Raw genomic sequence first — 17,568 nt, 5'->3', positions numbered from 1 at the left:
GAAAGGGAGAGAGAGAAATATAAGGAAAATGATAAAATGCCCCAATCTAATCACATCTTATTTGGCTCGCTTCCACCTTGCACCAAGGATGCTTCCCCATGCTGCAGATCGATAGTTGGCACAATTAAATCTAAATATGTATACAGGCCTGCACGCTTCATTATCCGGAAGGAGTCTGCAAGAGAAGGAAAGAAAAACGCCACCAAGGAGGAAAAGTAGCAGAGTGGCTGCAGAAAGACAAAACTTGTTCGCCCACTAATTTCGTTTCGCCCGTTTGATCTGATCGTGTGCTTCTTCTTTCCCTTTTGCTCTTCTCTTTACAGTGAACTTCGACCACTTTCAAATACTGCGCAACATCGGCAAGGGCAGCTTCGGTAAGGTAAGTCAACCCCGCCTCCCACCAGTCGGCCGGTGCCTTCGTGCCTGTCAGCTTGATTGGTTTGTTTGCTGCCTAATCGGGTGTGTGGGCGAGGGCTTTGGAACGATGCAGCAATAAGCAGAGTGGGAAAACAAAGACGAAGGTGAAGTCCGTACGCGGAACAAGTCTGTGCGGGAAGCTGTCAGTCTATTCCGGCCCGTCCGTCACTCAGTCAGCCAGTCACTCACTCAGCATTTAGGTGTGTGTGATTGTGTATTTGTGTTTGTGTGGTGTCTGTCCGCGCATCGTTTGCCGCTCCGAGCTCGGCTGACGGCCGCTTGGATGTGCTGGCTCACGCACGAAGATTCACCCAATTAAAGCGTGTTGCGTGAAACCGGCAACAATCCGCCCGGAAGTATGCAATTCAACCTGTGCGCTCGAAAAAAAAATAAAACAAAAAGAAGGTCCCGAAGTGATTGGGCAGGCAATGAGGCAGCACAGCTCAACTAACCGCTCCGGTTGCGGCTGCGACCAAAGCGTCCGAAGCGTTCATTATCATGCCCCAGCGCACCGGCCCCTGCCCCCGTATGTTATGCAATGCGTGTAGCAAATTGTGATTTTTTTTTGTGTGCTGCCGTGCTGTGCTCGGTGTTCGCAAAGCAGCGAAAAAGGCAAATGTTCCCGGGCGCAAACGGAAACGGTTTTGTGTTGTGTTGGTGGCTGTAGCGAAATCAATCGTTGGCTCTTCGCTGGCTCGCTGAACATTCCATGCCGCTTTGTCGAGCCGTTTCCCCGTCCGCTTTTCTTTGATTCGCAGCACAAATAAAGCTTCCCACCCACCACGTCCGAGGCGAGCTTCTCTGCCTGCCTGCCTGCAATGGCTGCGGGGCTTTTCTTCTCTGCTCGCTTCCTGTGCCTCGCCTTCATCATCATCATCATGATCATCACAATTCGTGCCGCGTGCCGGATAATAGCTCACTAAGTGACATTGACGAAATTACTACTTTATCTTTTCCATCTCTCTTGCGCTGCTTTCCGCACGTTTGTTTCCTGCTCACCCTGCTTCTCCTTTTTTTTCGTTGTTGCTCCTCATCATCCCGCCCTGCTCCGCAGCCCGCATGTGGTCTCGTTTGCCGATAATATTATAGCATTTGTGACTAATGAACTGTTCTCAGCTCGCTGGTTGAGCTCACGCTTGACGTTGGCGCTCGGAGGGTGGAGTTGTAGAGTTTCCGTTTTTTTTCTCATCTGCTTCTACGCACTCTGCGTCTTTCTCAGTCAATGCGCTCGTTCGCAAACACTCTCCGCAGAAATCGCTACAATGGGATTGTGCAATGAGTGGCAACTGGGATGGGAAAGCACAACCACCGCACACACATGTCAGCGGGGAATTGAAATTGACAACCGCAAAGACTAGGCGACGCAAACGCGACGACCCCAAACACGATGACAGCAGGCGGGTGTACCCTTTTGTGTGAGCGTGTTTTTTTGGTGTAGGTGGAAGAAAAAAAAGCAACCACATGACTCGACGGTAATGCAATCGCTTCTGCCACGGAGGGGGGGGGGGAAGACAATTCTAATTGGCTGACAAATGGGGTGCGGGTGTGGATCGTTTTTTGTTTGTATGTGAAAATGGTAGCACAATGGTCCCTCTCGAGAGCAATGGCAGCGCTGACTCATCGGTGGTGGCGGCCACGGCACTTACGATTGAAACTCTACCACCCGACCATCACGAGTGACGGGAGTTGTGATGATAATCGGTTGGCAAACATCGGTGCGAGTAGCCAACCGCACAACGGGGAAAGCGGGGCTGAGCGAGTCCCATCAACGGTACAGCAGCAGCTCGTTAAATTCTGTGTCGGGAGTGGCGAGCGCCCGGGTTTTTGGCAGGAACCTAACAAGCTGCCGGCCAGCTCGATCCAAGTGCATCCAAGTGTCGCCGTAATGGTGTGTGTGTGTATAGCGCTGCCGCCGAAGCAGGTCAAGTGCGATATTATTTATAGTCTGTCCATTTTTGCTCCCGAACGGACTGCGGACTGCGTGCGGGCATGGAGATGATTCCCTCGCCGATGGTTTGATAATTATTTTCTCCATAATCGGAGTTTCGTGCGCTTCAAGCGAACATGATTCAATCGCGTAGGGAATGCCGTTTTGTTTTTCACTGCGGAATTGGTACGCCTAAAAGTATGCATATGTCGTTTGGTTGGCAGCACAAGTACGGGTTTTTTAATTTCTTTTTTAACCTATCTTTAAACTTCTTGGAACATATTTTTGTGTGCTGAATAGCTAGCAAAGTATTAAAAAATGCGAATAAAACACTTCTGTTGTAAATCATTTCGTTTAGCGTGAAATAAATGATACCTTAGAATTGTTTTTCCCGCCTACTCGCACGCCTGCAGCGTATGCAAAGTGTTTATATTTTTCAAAGATTGATTGTAAAGTTTGAGATTCCAAGCAATCATTATTTATCGTAGCAAGTAATGACGCAATGATAGAACAAAGAAGAGAAATAGAAATTCAATAAATCATGGTAAATTAAAGCTCAGTTCAAATTGTCTAAATAAAATGTATTTTTTATTGAGCACTTGCTGGAATTGAGTTATCAAATCGTTTACTTTTACACGTACACATTGTTTTGAATAAATAAAGCATAGTAAGCTTTTTTATATAAATTGCATTGGGTAGCTGTACCAGTTTTCAGAAGGGTAACTGAAAATGTAAAATTGTGCAAAAAATCGGAAAAAAATTTACCAAAACACAAACTCGCTTGTAATTCATACTCGATCATTTACTTCCGTGTTTTTACAAAATCTCAAATAGAATTGTGTAGAGCAGGATTTGTTAATTTTGCAGCCTTCAGCATACATTTAACGTGATTGAAATTTCCAGTTTCAACATTGAAGTGGCTTGGAAAACCCTGTAATCTGTTTGGTTTAGTTTGATTTGAAAATCACGACTAACAAGTGATTTTACACTAGAAATGCTGCCGAAATTAGGTCCGGGGTAGATGTCGGTTTTCAACTGTTTAAAGGCCGGGCTACAATGATCGTACTGCATAGCGTAATTTCGATTTTCACTAGCGCATCTGGCGGCGGCTGACTGAAGCATTTTGCCAAACAATTTGTAGCCGCTTCAGAAAAAATGTTATTTTTCTATATTTTTTACTTAAACTAGTCTGGAAAAGCTATGTAATTGATAGATAAATATGTTGTGCAAGTATTTCAGCTATTTTCGCATAAAAAAACGATGAAAAAACAACTTCAAATTGAGATCCGACAAGACCATTCCCTCGACGACCAAAAAAAGCTTCCACCAGCTTCCGCCAGATGCGCTAGTGAAAATCAAAATTACACGGAATACGGTCAATGTTGCCCGGCCTTAATGCTGTGAGTACTGCCAAAGCTTTAACAAAAACCGTGTGCTTGGGATCGTTGTCTTGTAGGGAGATAAAATTTTAGGATTTCCTTTCAGAATGCGGATACAATGTATTGGCCATCATACTTTCATCAGTTTTTGTGAAGATTTCCTATCCTAGACTACTCGAAGCATCCCCAGACTATGATATTACCCCCTTCGTTTTTTTATCGGTCAGTTTCTCTCCAGGTGTTGTCCAATCTCGTGTCCATTGTTTTCCTCCAAACACATGATGATTTTAGGAAGGATCAAGTGTCTATGCTTTGCCCAGAAATAAATAAACAAATCATTGGACCTCTGGAAACAAGTGCTCTGGAGTGATGGGAGCTGTTTCGAGCAGTTTGGGCGAAAACAACGAACACGAGTTCCGGACAAAATTCAGAGTATTAATTTACACTGTATTTGCGTTGCCGAAAATAGGAGCACAGTCTGCCTTAAAATAGGAACAAAACCAATGTTTGCATTTTCATCAATATTTTTTGTAAATGCCTTTGAAACGGCAATTCAGAACTAGCATATACCAAAATTACATAAATTTTTGTGAAACTACTGCGCTAGTCTGCCAAACACTGGGACAGTTTCCGTAGCACAGCTCGATTGCACTTTCATTAAGCGTCTTTGCGCCTGACGGTATGCAATGTGCGTGACAAAACGATTCTTGCAAGGCTATCCCTTTTCGCCCGTTAAAAAACCTCCATACCTGGATGCTAGGAGTTGTGTGAGGGCTTCACTTTGAACGTAATAATTGTAACCGAACCCTACGGCCACCTGCAAACGTGCAATGTATCCCTCTAGCGAGGCAGCGCAGAGCAAATATTGCAACGGTTTCTGTTTATGCCGAGCGGACGTCGCTTATTTCCATCCAATAAGCCTGTCGGCGTGCCGGAAGCCGATCTTTAAGTCCAGCGGTGTCAGATGCATCCGGCGCATCCATCACCAACCCGAGCCACCCGAGCCGGTGAGCTAGCCGGACGTAATCATTATCATCAGGGAACAGCAAAACGCAAATTAAAAGTGCTTCGGCTGCTGCTGCAGTCGACCCGCTGGCGTACAGGGATCTCACGAGATTGACGACCAAGTGCTGGTCCGCTCATGTGTCTCGTTTGTGTGTGTGTGTGTGTGTGTGTGTGTGTGTGTGTGTGTGCGCGCCTGGTGCCCAATGGAAGCATTGTGTTGGACGCTGTGATGTCTTTCTTGTGCGAAGAAAACGGCACACAAAAAAACAAACAAACCCGGAAAGCAGGTTGATTACTTTTCTTTTCCTGCGCTATTGTTGTTGTTGCGAGCCTGCCTCATTGCCTTTTCCGCGCTTTACCTGTTTTTTTGTTGTTCCCTCTTCGCCGTGCCCTTGCTTGATTAGCATCCGGTGAAACCTTTCGGCTTCGTTCGGCGGGCTGCGATGTCAACAAAGCCCAGACGTCACCAGTCAACCGGAGGCGCACCACAGGGCATTAAGAGGAATGTGATTTTTGTTGTTTTTGGTTGGTGTTTTTTTTTGTGTTGCCTTCCAACTTCCAAGAATCTGAATCTACCGCCGCGAAACTTTTGCAAACACACCAGCTCCGTCTCAAATTGGAAACGGGAAAAGTAAGCCGACAAACTCACACACACACACACACACACACACACACACACACACACACACACACACACACACACACACACACACACACACACACACACACACACACACACACACACACACACACACACACACACACACACACACACACACACACACACACACACACACACACACACACACACACACACACACACACACACACACACACACACACACACACGCAAATCTGAGTGCTTGTTGTTCGCTTCAATTTCACCGGAACACTCGGCGCCGCACACGCGCCCGCGGTCCAGTTTAATTTGCGTCCGAATCTGTCTGGCGCGTAACGCTGCGAATGCGGGCGCCTAACAGTTAGGCAACACGCAGCGCAGCCCGTACCATCCACTTTACCGTCCCGCTGCCCTGCTCGAGTCGAAGCGTATGATTTAGAATTTCGGTTTTTCGCTCTCCCGAGGGATTGCAAAAGGACAGTTGGGGGACAAGAAATGGGGAGAAGGGGGTGGGACACTACGCGTCTGAGATGCTCGGCAGATGATTTATGCCTCTCTGGGGCAGGAGGAAACAAACGCTTCATCGTGTGCCCCGTCGAGCCCGCGCGCAAATGACCTTAACGGAAAACTTATTACACAATAATGAACCGACGAGCCCTTGTGTGCTCTTTCTCGCTCTCTCTCTCCCCCCCATCCAAGACTTTTGCTTGCAACCCTCATCCCGGGCGGCCACTCTTTTTGCTTTTCTTCCTGCTTTGTGCTTGTTTTCGGTGTGTTTGATTTTCCCTGCTCGAGAGTTGTTTAGGAGCGCTGCTTTCTTAATCTCGTGCTTTCAGCGCACGGAGTTGTCGCTTTTTTCTTCGCGGTGGATTTTTTGTTCTTTTCCTCTCCCGTTGTTAGCTCTCGTACGGCTGCTACCCTCCTTTGTGCCCTCCCTCACCAATCAAGGCTCGTTTCATATTCTTCGCGTACCGATAGGCCTTTTGGAACCAAACCGGGGTTTTACTCCGTTTCGCCCTTTGCGCCCTTTCTCGATTAAACTTTGCCCCTGCTGGCTGCTGTTTTTCCCGAAAAAAAAAGAGAAAATATGCAAAATTAGCTTCCCATTCTACAGCTTCCCCAGCAACAGCAGTCTTAATGGCGCACGGAGGCAACGGGGGAAGCGTTGGTCAGTTTGGCGTGATTTCTCCAACCGCAGCGTGCAACATAAATCACTCACGGTACGCACAGCCGTATTTTCGCGGCAGCTGCTGGAACTTTCCCCGCACGGAGCATCCGACAATGAATCTTGTGTGTGTGTGTGAGTTTTTTGTTTTTTGGTTGTTGCTTAAATCTTGCTATTTTTCTTATCATTTCGCGAGATTACGTACCCATTCCAGTGGCCGCTGCCAAACCTGTAATGAATGGTAGCGCAGCGAAACCGGGTTCCTTGTGGAACAAAAAGTTTTGTTTTGCTCCCCCCCCCCCGGCCCCCATGGCTCCCGCGCACTGGTCTTGATTGTCTGGAACGAAAATACAAAAAAAAACAAACTTACTTTCCGCCGAAAACAACTCAATCGAAAACAAGTTCGAAATGAAACGCGGGAACAGCGGGATGATTTAGTGCCGTGGCATAAATTCGATATTTGGATCCGCCGGTTGCTGCTTTGTGCAGGAAGGGGGAGCAATGTGGGCATGATAAGGTTTTTTTTCAGTTATATCTATCGTTAAATTAAACGTTTGGAGGCGAATAGAAAGTATTGGTAGTTAAGCAAGTGTGGGACGAATCGTCTTCAAAACATCAAACATTAGCTTTGAAAGGAATTTATAGTATTTGCGCGATGCGAAGTAAACACAAATCGCCAAAGAAACTACATACGCCTAAAGGTATGCAATTGGTATGACAAATATCTTTTTTTTATATCTTTTTTGATGTCATGGAGGAGTTTGATGTTCTTACGACTTTAATTTCGAAAAGTTATGTTTGCCTGACATTTTTAATTAACTTAATATCATAACCACACAAACTGCGTCCCAAAAATGAAGGTTTTATTGAGGGATGTTTTGTTGCAAAGTTTATAAAAAATATAGATTTCATAATAAGGAAACTTACAAAATTGACTAACAATATCGATTGCATAACTTTAGGAGCTTATGCAAGGATGCCGATAGTATACCTCATTTATCACAATAAAAATTAACCAATAAACCGTAATTAAACCATTTCCTTCTAGCACGCCTAAAGCTATGCAATACGTTTCTCAAAAAAAGCGCTGAACACTGATTTCTGATCCCAAAATGTTTGTATGATCTCACAAAAATCTATTCCATGCCCATTTGGCCCCTTGTGTCCCTCGCAACCGATTCGGAATGCTTCCCCCCCCCACTCCGCCGTAACATCGATCTCAATCGTGAACCGGAATGAAGAGTAATTGGGTAAAGCAAAACGATTTTTTCGATGTCCTCCACACTCCACAAACACACAAAAAAACGCGTCTTCTGCTCGAATGTAACAGTATCTTTCATGTTTCACTCTTAAACAAAACAAAAAAAAACCGTCTCCCAATCGAGATGCCCCACCGTTCTAAACCTTGATTTGCATTGATACTTCAGCCCGCACATCGTTTATATGTGTGCAAGGTTTTTTTTTTGTTGTTTCGCTGGGTAAAGCAAAATGACGAGACTCAACATCAACCGAAACCTTACCGGAGAGTGAGCACTGGAGACATAAAAATAGGACGCTTTTTTTGATGTTGCTAACCCATCGAACGATGCACTGCGGGAAGCGCTGAAGCTGAAAAAGAACCTATTTTTTCCCTGCCATTGAGAGGTCTCTTCTTTGCCTTTTTCATGCTACATGGCTTGATGCTGGAAAGCAGAAGAATTTATCTCTGTACGGAGCAGATTTAGATTTATTCAGTAAAATTTTTACTCATTAAAAAACAACAACCACAGCAAGAGCGCTGCAAAACTAGGTCTCATCGTCCTTATTTGTTTGACAGTTTTTCCCCCATTCCGTTTTCTTTACGGTGAACAAGCAAAGCGTTCTCGTCTGTTTCGCATTACTGCTGCGTTCCTTCGTCACAAGCTTCCCACGGCCGAGGGGACGGTCCAAAACCCACCAGGGGTTGACACAGTGATGATTGGACGTGATCTGACGGTATTGAAGGTAATTGGAATGAATCTGATTACTACAAATAACTATTTCATCCGACATTTGTTCCGTTGCTGGTGCGCCAATGCCGAACGGTAATAAGATAAGGTAGAAGCTCCACACACACACATACACACACAAAGAAAAAAAAGATAATTCGACAACCCGAAAGCTTGTCCTGCCGCACCAGGTTTGCTCCGTCACGTTCGTAATTTTTCCGATTTCACCGTAACGTTTTCGGTCGATGCGACGCGCAATGATTAGCCGAATGGTGGCTGACCTGGACGGAAGGGTGAAGTTGTTGGAGGGGGGGGGGGGGTACCAACCTTCCCTTCCAACCCCCAGCGTTGTGGCGCGTGTTTTGCGCTTTGCATAAGCGCCTGCCGAAGCTCGACGCAAGCATAAGACAGATGGCGCACATCACATGCTGCCGTGGGAAAGGAATTTAATTAAACTTTGCTACATCTTCCACCCCTTTGCTCTTCGGCATCGCCACCCGGGCTTCCCGGGCTCGATCGATCGGCACTCTTCCGGCAGCGCGATACCACTGGATTGTCGCTATTTTTGCTTGCGCTTCGGCGCTTGCCGGCATAGAATACTACTAGCGGAAAGAATTTCTCCCCACACCGCAACACACTTGCGGTAGTGTTCTTTAATGTGTTTTTTTTCGACCTCGCGCCGACATTCTTCCTACATGCACACATTCCCGAAGGGCTGACGCGCAAACCAACTCCTCGCTTGGCTGCTTAAGAATGTGCATCCGTTTTTGCATTAATACCAATGTCAGCCTGCCAGTCTGGCCTCGCAACTATCTGGCGGTGCGGATAATTGGTATCGAAGCGAACGCTTCGAATGCGTGATTTTCTTTGCACTTAAATTGTTGCACACTCTCATAAATACTCTTTCATACAAGAAGAATTATTTACAAAATATACTAAACAGTTTCCTTGCAGCAAGATTGATCCCATGAAGATGTGGGCCATTTTCCAGCGAAAGCAAAGCGCACTAATTCATAAGCATCATATCGGGATCGTTTTGCTGTGCGGGTTGCATAGCTTCGGGCGCTTTCTTCGAAAGTCACATGCTGGGATGCACCACCGCTACCAAGAACACACTCGCATTCGGGCTGCATTAGCATCACAATCACTTCCACATGGCTTGCAAGATGCACACCTTACTGTGCTCGATCGATCGACGGATGCTGCCCTCCCTGCAGTAGAACCGTGAGCTATCGCTCTACCGTACGAAACAGTTGCTCTTGGCGCTTCCTTTTCCAGCCCGGTGCAGGATGCTAGGAATAAAACTGGGTCCGCATCGGTGGCGAAAGCGGAAGTGTATCGATTTTGTGTGGTCGTTGATAATTTATGGAAATGTGTGTGCCCGCTCGATTCCACAAAAAGTGGAATCGATCGAAACTAGGTCACTGCCGGCAGCCTGCCGACGGTGGGCACAGCTTCTTACACCGTGCACGCCCAGGCGACCGGCACAGAATGTGCAGAAAGCAAGTAGGGCTAGCGCGCCAACGAAAACTGTGCTGTGGAGTGGACAAACAAAAAGGGACACAAACACAACGCGAAAACGGCAAAAATTATACCGAAATCGATCTTTCCGTTGCTTTGGGTGTATGCAAAATCGATGCAGTCGTGACCGAAGCGCCTACAGCTAGGTAATATGAGCAATTTTGTGTAGGAAAAAAGAAGAATAAAAAAAACAGAACATAGAAAAGCGGAAATTAAGGTTACTAACAAGCCCATCAGGATGCTTGTTAGGTAAATTGCATCAACAATCCACCGTTTCCGTGTAACACATGGAAGCAAATGCTGTGAAACGCCTGTAGCTATGCAATAGGCAATAACTGTGTGCCTTTTTAGCCACTCGCAACAGCCGATAGTATTGTAAGGTGTGTGTTGATGACCAACACAAATAAGCAAAGCACAATAGAAAGAAGAAGAAGAAGATGAAAAAGAAGAAGAGGAAGAAAAAGAGGAAGAAGAAGAAGAAGAAAAAGAAGAAGAAAAAGAAGAGGAAGAAGAAGAAGAAGACGAAGAATAAGAAGAAGAAAGCAGAAACAAGTGTGAAAGTATGATGATTAAAGAAAAAAAAGTATTAGTGTAGAAAAGTAGAGAAAGGAAGAAAAGTGAAAAAGATATGAACAAAACGAAGTACTAGCTATACATGAAGAAGAAGAAAAAATAGAAGAAGAAAGCAAGGAAAGTATTGCGAAAATAAAAGAAAGGAATTAAAAAGAATCAGAAAAAAATTAGAAAGCATCAAAAAAGTTGCGAGGAATGGAAAAATGGAAAGGAGAACAAAAGGAGAAGATGAAGTAAATTCAAATATTTGCGGTCATTGTAAGCGGCATCGAAAGTAGTTTAGGAATATTTTCTTACTAAAGGGTTCCCTAATCTATTTTTCCTTTGATTGGCCTGAACAGAGCCTTTTGCTTAAAAAGGATGGTTATAGTAGCTATTTGCATACTGTTAGGCGTACTAAAAAAAAGTGCTGTGGGATAAGTAGGCGTCGTTTGTGACGGGCTTAACATTATTTGAAAAAGAAAAAAAAAACAAAAGTGTATGTGTTTGTGTGTATGTGTGTGTGTGTGATGTGTGTGTGTGTGTGTGTGAAAATGTCTTTTTTTGCTTTCAACGTTGTCAACTGGGTCAATACATCCATTACACACCGTAGCGTGTGGCAAAGTGGCAAACCGAACGAATCAAACCCCCGACAGGCGTAACTTTATGTCGAGTATGTGTGTGTGTGTGTTTGTGTGTGTCCTTTCTCTCGGCGCACTTCCTAAACGGTCGGCAAACGTGTTACCCCCTCCCAAAAGCGAGCCAACGCGCTACAGCACTGCGTTTAGTCTGCGCAACGGTTTTGCACCCCGGCTGCACTTCACTGCCCAAGTAGTTCACGCTTAAAAGGTAACTCCTTTCGTCCTATCGTATCCCCATCCCGCAGCCCTGTAGCTGAGTGCGGAGCGAGATTTGATCTTTTGAAATGGAAATTACCTTACAACTTAAATGGTGACCAGAATTTTCTGCCCGGGGTCGAGCTGGAAACCTCTTGGTGGTCAATATCGTCCATTTTGCGGCGTGGCCGGCTTGCTGAAGGAAAGCGGCAAGGGGTGAAATATATTCTAATATATGCATTCGGAAAAGCACTAGCCACGTGCGAGAGCATCGTGAGTGAGCATTGGCATGAAACATCGGCAGCGGCGTGTTGCATCGTGCTCCCTGCCCCGCAGTCAACAGCCAAAAACACCTCCCCCGCTTTTGATTTACACTTTTTCAAAGAAGGAGGGAAGGGTGAATGTCGGTTAGAGAAAGCCACTCTCAGCATTTAAATCGTGCCAGCCACAAAGATCAACCCAATGAAGTTGTTCTTCAGCGTCCGGTCCTGAAACATTACACCACAATCAAGCACCAGCACACACACACACACATTCGCAATCCGCCCACGATGGGGGGGAAAGTTTCTAGATGAAGGAAACCACTCGTGAGGGGGAAGAGTTGAGGGAGCCCGGCAACACTCCCGTGCCGACATTGATTGAGAAGGATTTGCCCAGCGTTTTCGGTTTGAAGCATTGAGCTGTGAGCAGGAAGCAGTTTTTCCCGAGAAACATAATTGACGCATCGATTGATTCATTGGGCAGTGTAGGTTTAAAGAAAAAAAAACCGAGAGGAACATGAACTGGAAAATACTCGCTGCTCGCTTCAAAGTTACCCCTCCCAAGAGGACAAAAAACAGGGTAAGAGAGAGAGAGAGAGAGAGAGAGAGAGAGAGAGAGAGAGAGAGAGAGTAAAAAACCCCTGGTATGGAAACGGGGAAATATGTTCACCATCATTCAATTAACAACTTCCCGTTGACGGTGGAGGCGCGCGCGCCTCCAACGAACACACCGAAGGGAGGGGAAAGATGGTGCAATAAAGCAATCAACACGCTGGCGGCGCTATTTCCGGCGGCACTGCCACAAGCCGGCCCGGGTCAGGAGACAGTTGTAATCGTTCAATTTAAGCGCTGCAATAAAGCTCGACCATTAGGCGCACACTCCTTTGTGCTTGCCTCGACCACTGTTCCTGCCAAGCGCAATTGCCCTAAGGCCGGCGGGCGTGGTTGGGTGGTGGCGCTGTTCGTGAGCAATGAATCGTAATTACTGTCCGTGTCCGCCAAAAAGATGAAACGGCAGGGGTGGAAAAACAAAACGGGGCGTTAACAAAATCGTGCCCGTCCCTTCCCTTGTGCTTCCAACGTGTTTTAAATGTGCTTTTTTCTCGCTGCGCAAAGCACGAGCAAAACGAGCGCGCTCTATCGTTGCGCTATTTGTAACCTACCCAGGCCACTTGTGGTTCTGTATGTGTCTGTGTGTGTGTGTTTTTTTTGTAGCCTTTTTCTCCCACTGCTCTTCCTGTTGTTAAAGAGCAAGATTGTCGTTGCTTTTGGGACTGGCGCGAAGGCTAATTTCCGGTGCCTTTATCCCAGGGAGAAACCGAGAGCAACCAAAAAAAAAAAACTTTACACACAGAAGTAGGAGAAGAGGAAAGCGCGCGGGTGAACCGGAAAGGGTAGACGAGTGTTGCACTAAGCACCTCCTCAATCATCGCACAAATATGGCGCACGCACAACAGGGGGAATTTAATTTTATTTGCGTATTTACGATTTGCATAGCCGTTTTGCAGGCGCTTAGCACAGTGCTGGGTGTGTATGTTTGTGGGTTTGTTTGTCTTTTTTTTTTTTTTGGGAAGACGGAAAACGATTGTTTGCCTCAACTAAAGCGTACATCCAAAACGAACACGCACATATACACACAAACAGCCGCGCACGCTATTCAAATGCCATTATGGGCGGGTGGCGGCACCAGACGCACCAGACTGTCGTGCCTGTTTTATTTATCTTTTGCCTTAGAAGTGTGCGCGAGAGATTTAGGTTGTGGAAGAGGGAGGAAGACAACAACAAAAACGGCTGGTTCTAGGAAAGCTTGTTTCATCTGCCTCCGTCTCCTCTTATCTTTTCCGTGAAGCAAAAAAAAAAATTGGAAAGGAGTACAAAAATCGTGCCAGCTGGCAAATTCAATATCCATCTTCATCTAAGCCAATTCGCAGCACGGGAAAGGGGAGGGGGGGTGACCTTCTGCTTCTGGTACAGCATTATACAGTGCGGGACAAAAGTGTTAGTCTGCACTCCCCCAAGGAAAATATAGCAATGTCAATGAATGATTCGTGTTACCGATTGAGTGTACTTTAGAGTCTTTGGTTTTGGCATTTGACGTTTGCATTTAAGTATTTGTTTTCCCTTTTAGCAACATAATTATTTTTGCATTTTTTTCCAATATTGCAAAATTTGGTATGTGTGGTTAGGAAAAATGAAATCAAATCATATTAATTCAAATTTGATTCCAAACATTGGAAACATTAGTTGGATCTGGATCTTTTTTTTCTTCGAATAGAATTCTTCTTGAGCTTGTTCTAGACGTTATTCTAAACATCAGTGGTTTTTATTTATTACACCTTTATCAGCTATTGCGTTATTTTCGCGACATTACACATTTTTATTTGCTACATTCCTTGCTGCATCAAAACTTCCAAAATATGTCCCTCCTCTTCAAGTAGTCTTACACTTAAGTTGTCCACTGAAGCGCGCCATCTAGCAGGCTGCAGCACATTAGCACGGACGCCATATGCTGGTGCAATATCGCTTACGTTCTGCGTTAGGCGGTGGCGTGCTGCTCCCTCTCATCGCAGGCAACAAAAAACGGGCTCGCTTGACGAGCTTGTACTGTTCGAAAAAATACAAACAAAAAGCAACTAGAGGCAGCACGCGAGTGGTACCACGTCGCTTAAGCCAGCTGGTCAACCGGAGCAGAATGTTAAAAACTTGGCTGCGAAGGCTTCAACAGTAAACAGCGCAGGAAAACTTCAATCCCATCGTCACCCGAGACCGGGAAACGCATCATGCCGGATGTTTTGCTTTTATTTTGTTGTCGTAAGCTTCAGTCGCTCGCTAGCGACAGGCGAAAGAACAGAGGAAGAAAAAACAAAAAAAAACAAATACATACAAAGAGCGCAAACAAAAACAGCGCCAGTTGAAGTGTTCCAGTACAATCCAGTTCCGGCACCAACAGTAAAAATAGAAAAAAAAACCAAGATCTCCCCGAAGTGAAAGTGTCTGGCTGGGGCCATTGCGCCTAAATGCCGTGCCATATTGCTGCGGCGCACGGTGCCACGCGTGATGTATAACTTTAGGCGCCATATGCTTGAAGGCGACCCCACACAGCAGCTGGCAGGAGCGGGAGCGTTTTGAAATTGGAAACAGGAAGGAAGTGTGTGTGTGTGTGTGTGTGTGTGTGTGTGTGTCTTCTTCTTCTTCTATTCATTAGTTCGCCCCGTCCAGATGAAGAAATTGTCGTGTCCCATCGTGTGGGACGAGCCGGCGCCTCACTGGCCCCCTTCCTTGGTCCTTCGAACGAACGGATGGATGGTCAAAATGTTCGGCATGTCACCGGCGGCCTCGACGCCACGCTCCAAGATTGCGATTGCCAAAGATATATCGCTGGGGGGGGGGGGTGCTTTTATGGGACGGGGCGTGATGATATTGAATTTGGGAGCTAGAGAGGTGAAAGCTGGGTTGAAGGAAGGGCAGAACAAGATGCTTGTTCCGTGGAAACTTGCTGGGTGAAAAGTTCTCTCCACCATTCCGCTATATCCAATCACTCGTTCACTCCTTCTCGCTGCCATGAACGAGCCATGTTTCGAGGAGTTTTATTTCCGGCAGCTTTTTTTGTCCTTCCCATGCCTATACCGGTTGCCTTGTTTCACTCTTCCTGTTTACAACCAAACGCGCACACACACACACACACACTCTTTGGTGGAGAACGCCCTCGCTCCTTCGAGTTTTGGACAGATCCAATCACGTATCCAATTGGGGGAGCGCTGGCTGAACGCCCAAGCCTGCCAGGTTTTACTGCCAGAGTGTCACTTTTTATGGTCACTTTCTTTTTCTTCTTTCTCCTCTTCTTCACCCACGCTTTGCTTCCTTCCTGTCTGCACAGAGCGGGCGGGTGAGAAAAGCTCATCTTGGTTGCGTTTTTATTCCATGCCGCACTTAGCGCCTGTAGTTTGCACTTGCAGCGAGGATCTATGTAATGCCGGTTGACACATGCTTTTCCAGCGAAAGGTGTTCCCTATTTGGCACTGGCTGAGCTGAGCACGACGTTTGTGTGTGTGTGTGTGCATATTGGAAGAGGCTGTTAAAAAGGGAAAGAAAAATGGCCGTGAGCACACAACTAACGATGATGAAAGTTGGTCGCTGCACGCTGCAAAGGGCTTTCCACTTCACAAGCCGCCGCTGTTTGCATGACAATTACCGTGAGTAGTAGGCTTTGTCGCCGCAGCTCCCGTCGGGAGTGGCTGTTTTCTTCTGCCGGGTGATGCCGCAGCTTTGCTTTCCATTTTTGGTTGATGGTGCTATATTGTGCTGCTACTGACAGCGGAACCCATCGGAGAACCAAGCAACTGATGCTTGTCGATGCGTTTTACCGGTCGAGGGTGAGTGAAGCCACCGGGCACATGGCATCCTGTGGAATCTTCTTTAGAGCAATTGCTTGATGCTTCGTTTAGGATCGTTTATTTACATTTACCGTCTGTGATAGAGATTGAAGTGACGATCGATCAGAAACGCACGTCCTTCGTTCTTGCAGTGCCATTTGCTTGAAATAAATTGAGCGAAAGTGTGTGTGTGTGTGTGTGTGTGTGTGTGTGTGTGTGTGTGTGTGTGTGTGTGTGTGTGTGTGTGTGTGTGTGTGTGTGTGTGTGTGTGTGTGTGTGTGTGTGTGTGTGTGTGTGTGTGTGTGTGTGTGTGTGTGTGTGTGTGTGTGTGTGTGTGTGTGTGTGTGTGTGTGTGTGTGTGTGTGTGTGTGTGTGTGTGTGTGTGTGTGTGTGTGTGTGTGTGTGTGTGTGTGTGTGTGTGTGTGTGTGTGTGTGTGTGTGTGTGTGTGTGTGTGTGTGTGTGTGTGTGTGTGTGTGTGTGTTTGTGTGTGTGTGTGTGTGTGTGTGTGTGTGTGTGTGTGTGTGTGTGTGTGTGTGTGTGTGTGTGTGTGTGTGTGTGTGTGTGTGTGTGTGTGTGTGTGTGTGTGTGTGTGTGTGTGTGTGTGTGTGTGTGTGTGTGTGTGTGTGTGTGTGTGTGTGTGTGTGTGTGTCTGTGTCTGTGTCTGTGTCTGTGTGCGGATATGTCCAACAATCGTGCAATACATTACAATTCCTATTACAATTAATTCATTTCACGAAAAAAAGAGCCAACAAAGTGTTCCAAAGCTATGAGAACTCCTCGAAACTCAGTATACTTACTTTGTATCAAGATGTTGACGATTCTGCGTTGATCACCACTGTTTTTCGCTTGGAATTTGGCTTCGAGAGGCCTTTAAAATGCTTATCGTGTCCAACTGGCCATATTATGAGGAATATTTTTAACTAGTGCCACAGCTATGTGATTCAATTATGTTATTTTATGAATGTTATGAATTATAGTGCAGAGTAAAGAAAAGCTTTATTCTATGAAAAACAACGCGAATTTTGAAACAAAAAAAACTAAAAGCCTTTAACTTTAAAATCGAGTAGCACGTCCCAACAGATATATGTCTCATGTGGGATGAATTTGTGCAGCTCACATCGCAAAGTGAGTTGGAAAACCCTGTTAAGCAATTAGACTTATATTGCAAAGCAATGTTGTATTGCTTTATACTTTCCGGCCGAAGAGCAAAGTGCGCAAAGTGTACCTGCTGCTTATTTCGCACTTGTTTAAGTGCCTAAATGTATGCTATATTCGTGCTGCACTCAACCAATCCAGCAGACTGGAAGCTGGACGTGACAGGTACCGCGTCGGGACACACAATCACAAACCAACCATGAAACCGACGTCCCTCCGGGACACAACCGTCATGCCGGGCTACGGGCAAACTTTCACCTTCAAGTTGGAGCAGTTGTGCCAACCTTCAATGATGCCAACTTAAAGGTGCCGTTTCAGGATTTCTGCATTTGGAGGAAGGTTGTCCACTTCCCCGTCAGTGCAAGCTGCACTCATCAAAAACCACCCAACA

The 17,568-nt window shown here is 46.0% G+C and overlaps 1 protein-coding gene across 1 annotated transcript in view; it reads left to right on the top strand.

The window, feature by feature from the left end:
• The window catches only part of LOC120906502 (serine/threonine-protein kinase 32A), a 77,113-nt gene that overhangs the window by 14,997 nt on the left and 44,548 nt on the right, over nucleotides 1-17,568 (top strand). Inside the window, exon 3 of the mRNA XM_040318233.1 lies at nucleotides 324-379. Within this exon, the coding sequence (XP_040174167.1) occupies nucleotides 324-379 (56 nt within the window). The remainder of the gene's footprint in view (nucleotides 1-323; nucleotides 380-17,568) is intronic.

Source organism: Anopheles arabiensis, chromosome X, assembly GCF_016920715.1.
Source record: "Anopheles arabiensis isolate DONGOLA chromosome X, AaraD3, whole genome shotgun sequence".
In the NCBI taxonomy this organism is placed as follows: domain Eukaryota; kingdom Metazoa; phylum Arthropoda; class Insecta; order Diptera; family Culicidae; genus Anopheles; species Anopheles arabiensis.
The sequence above is the reverse complement of the archived record's forward strand: the minus strand, read 5'-3'. Positions and strand labels throughout refer to the sequence as shown.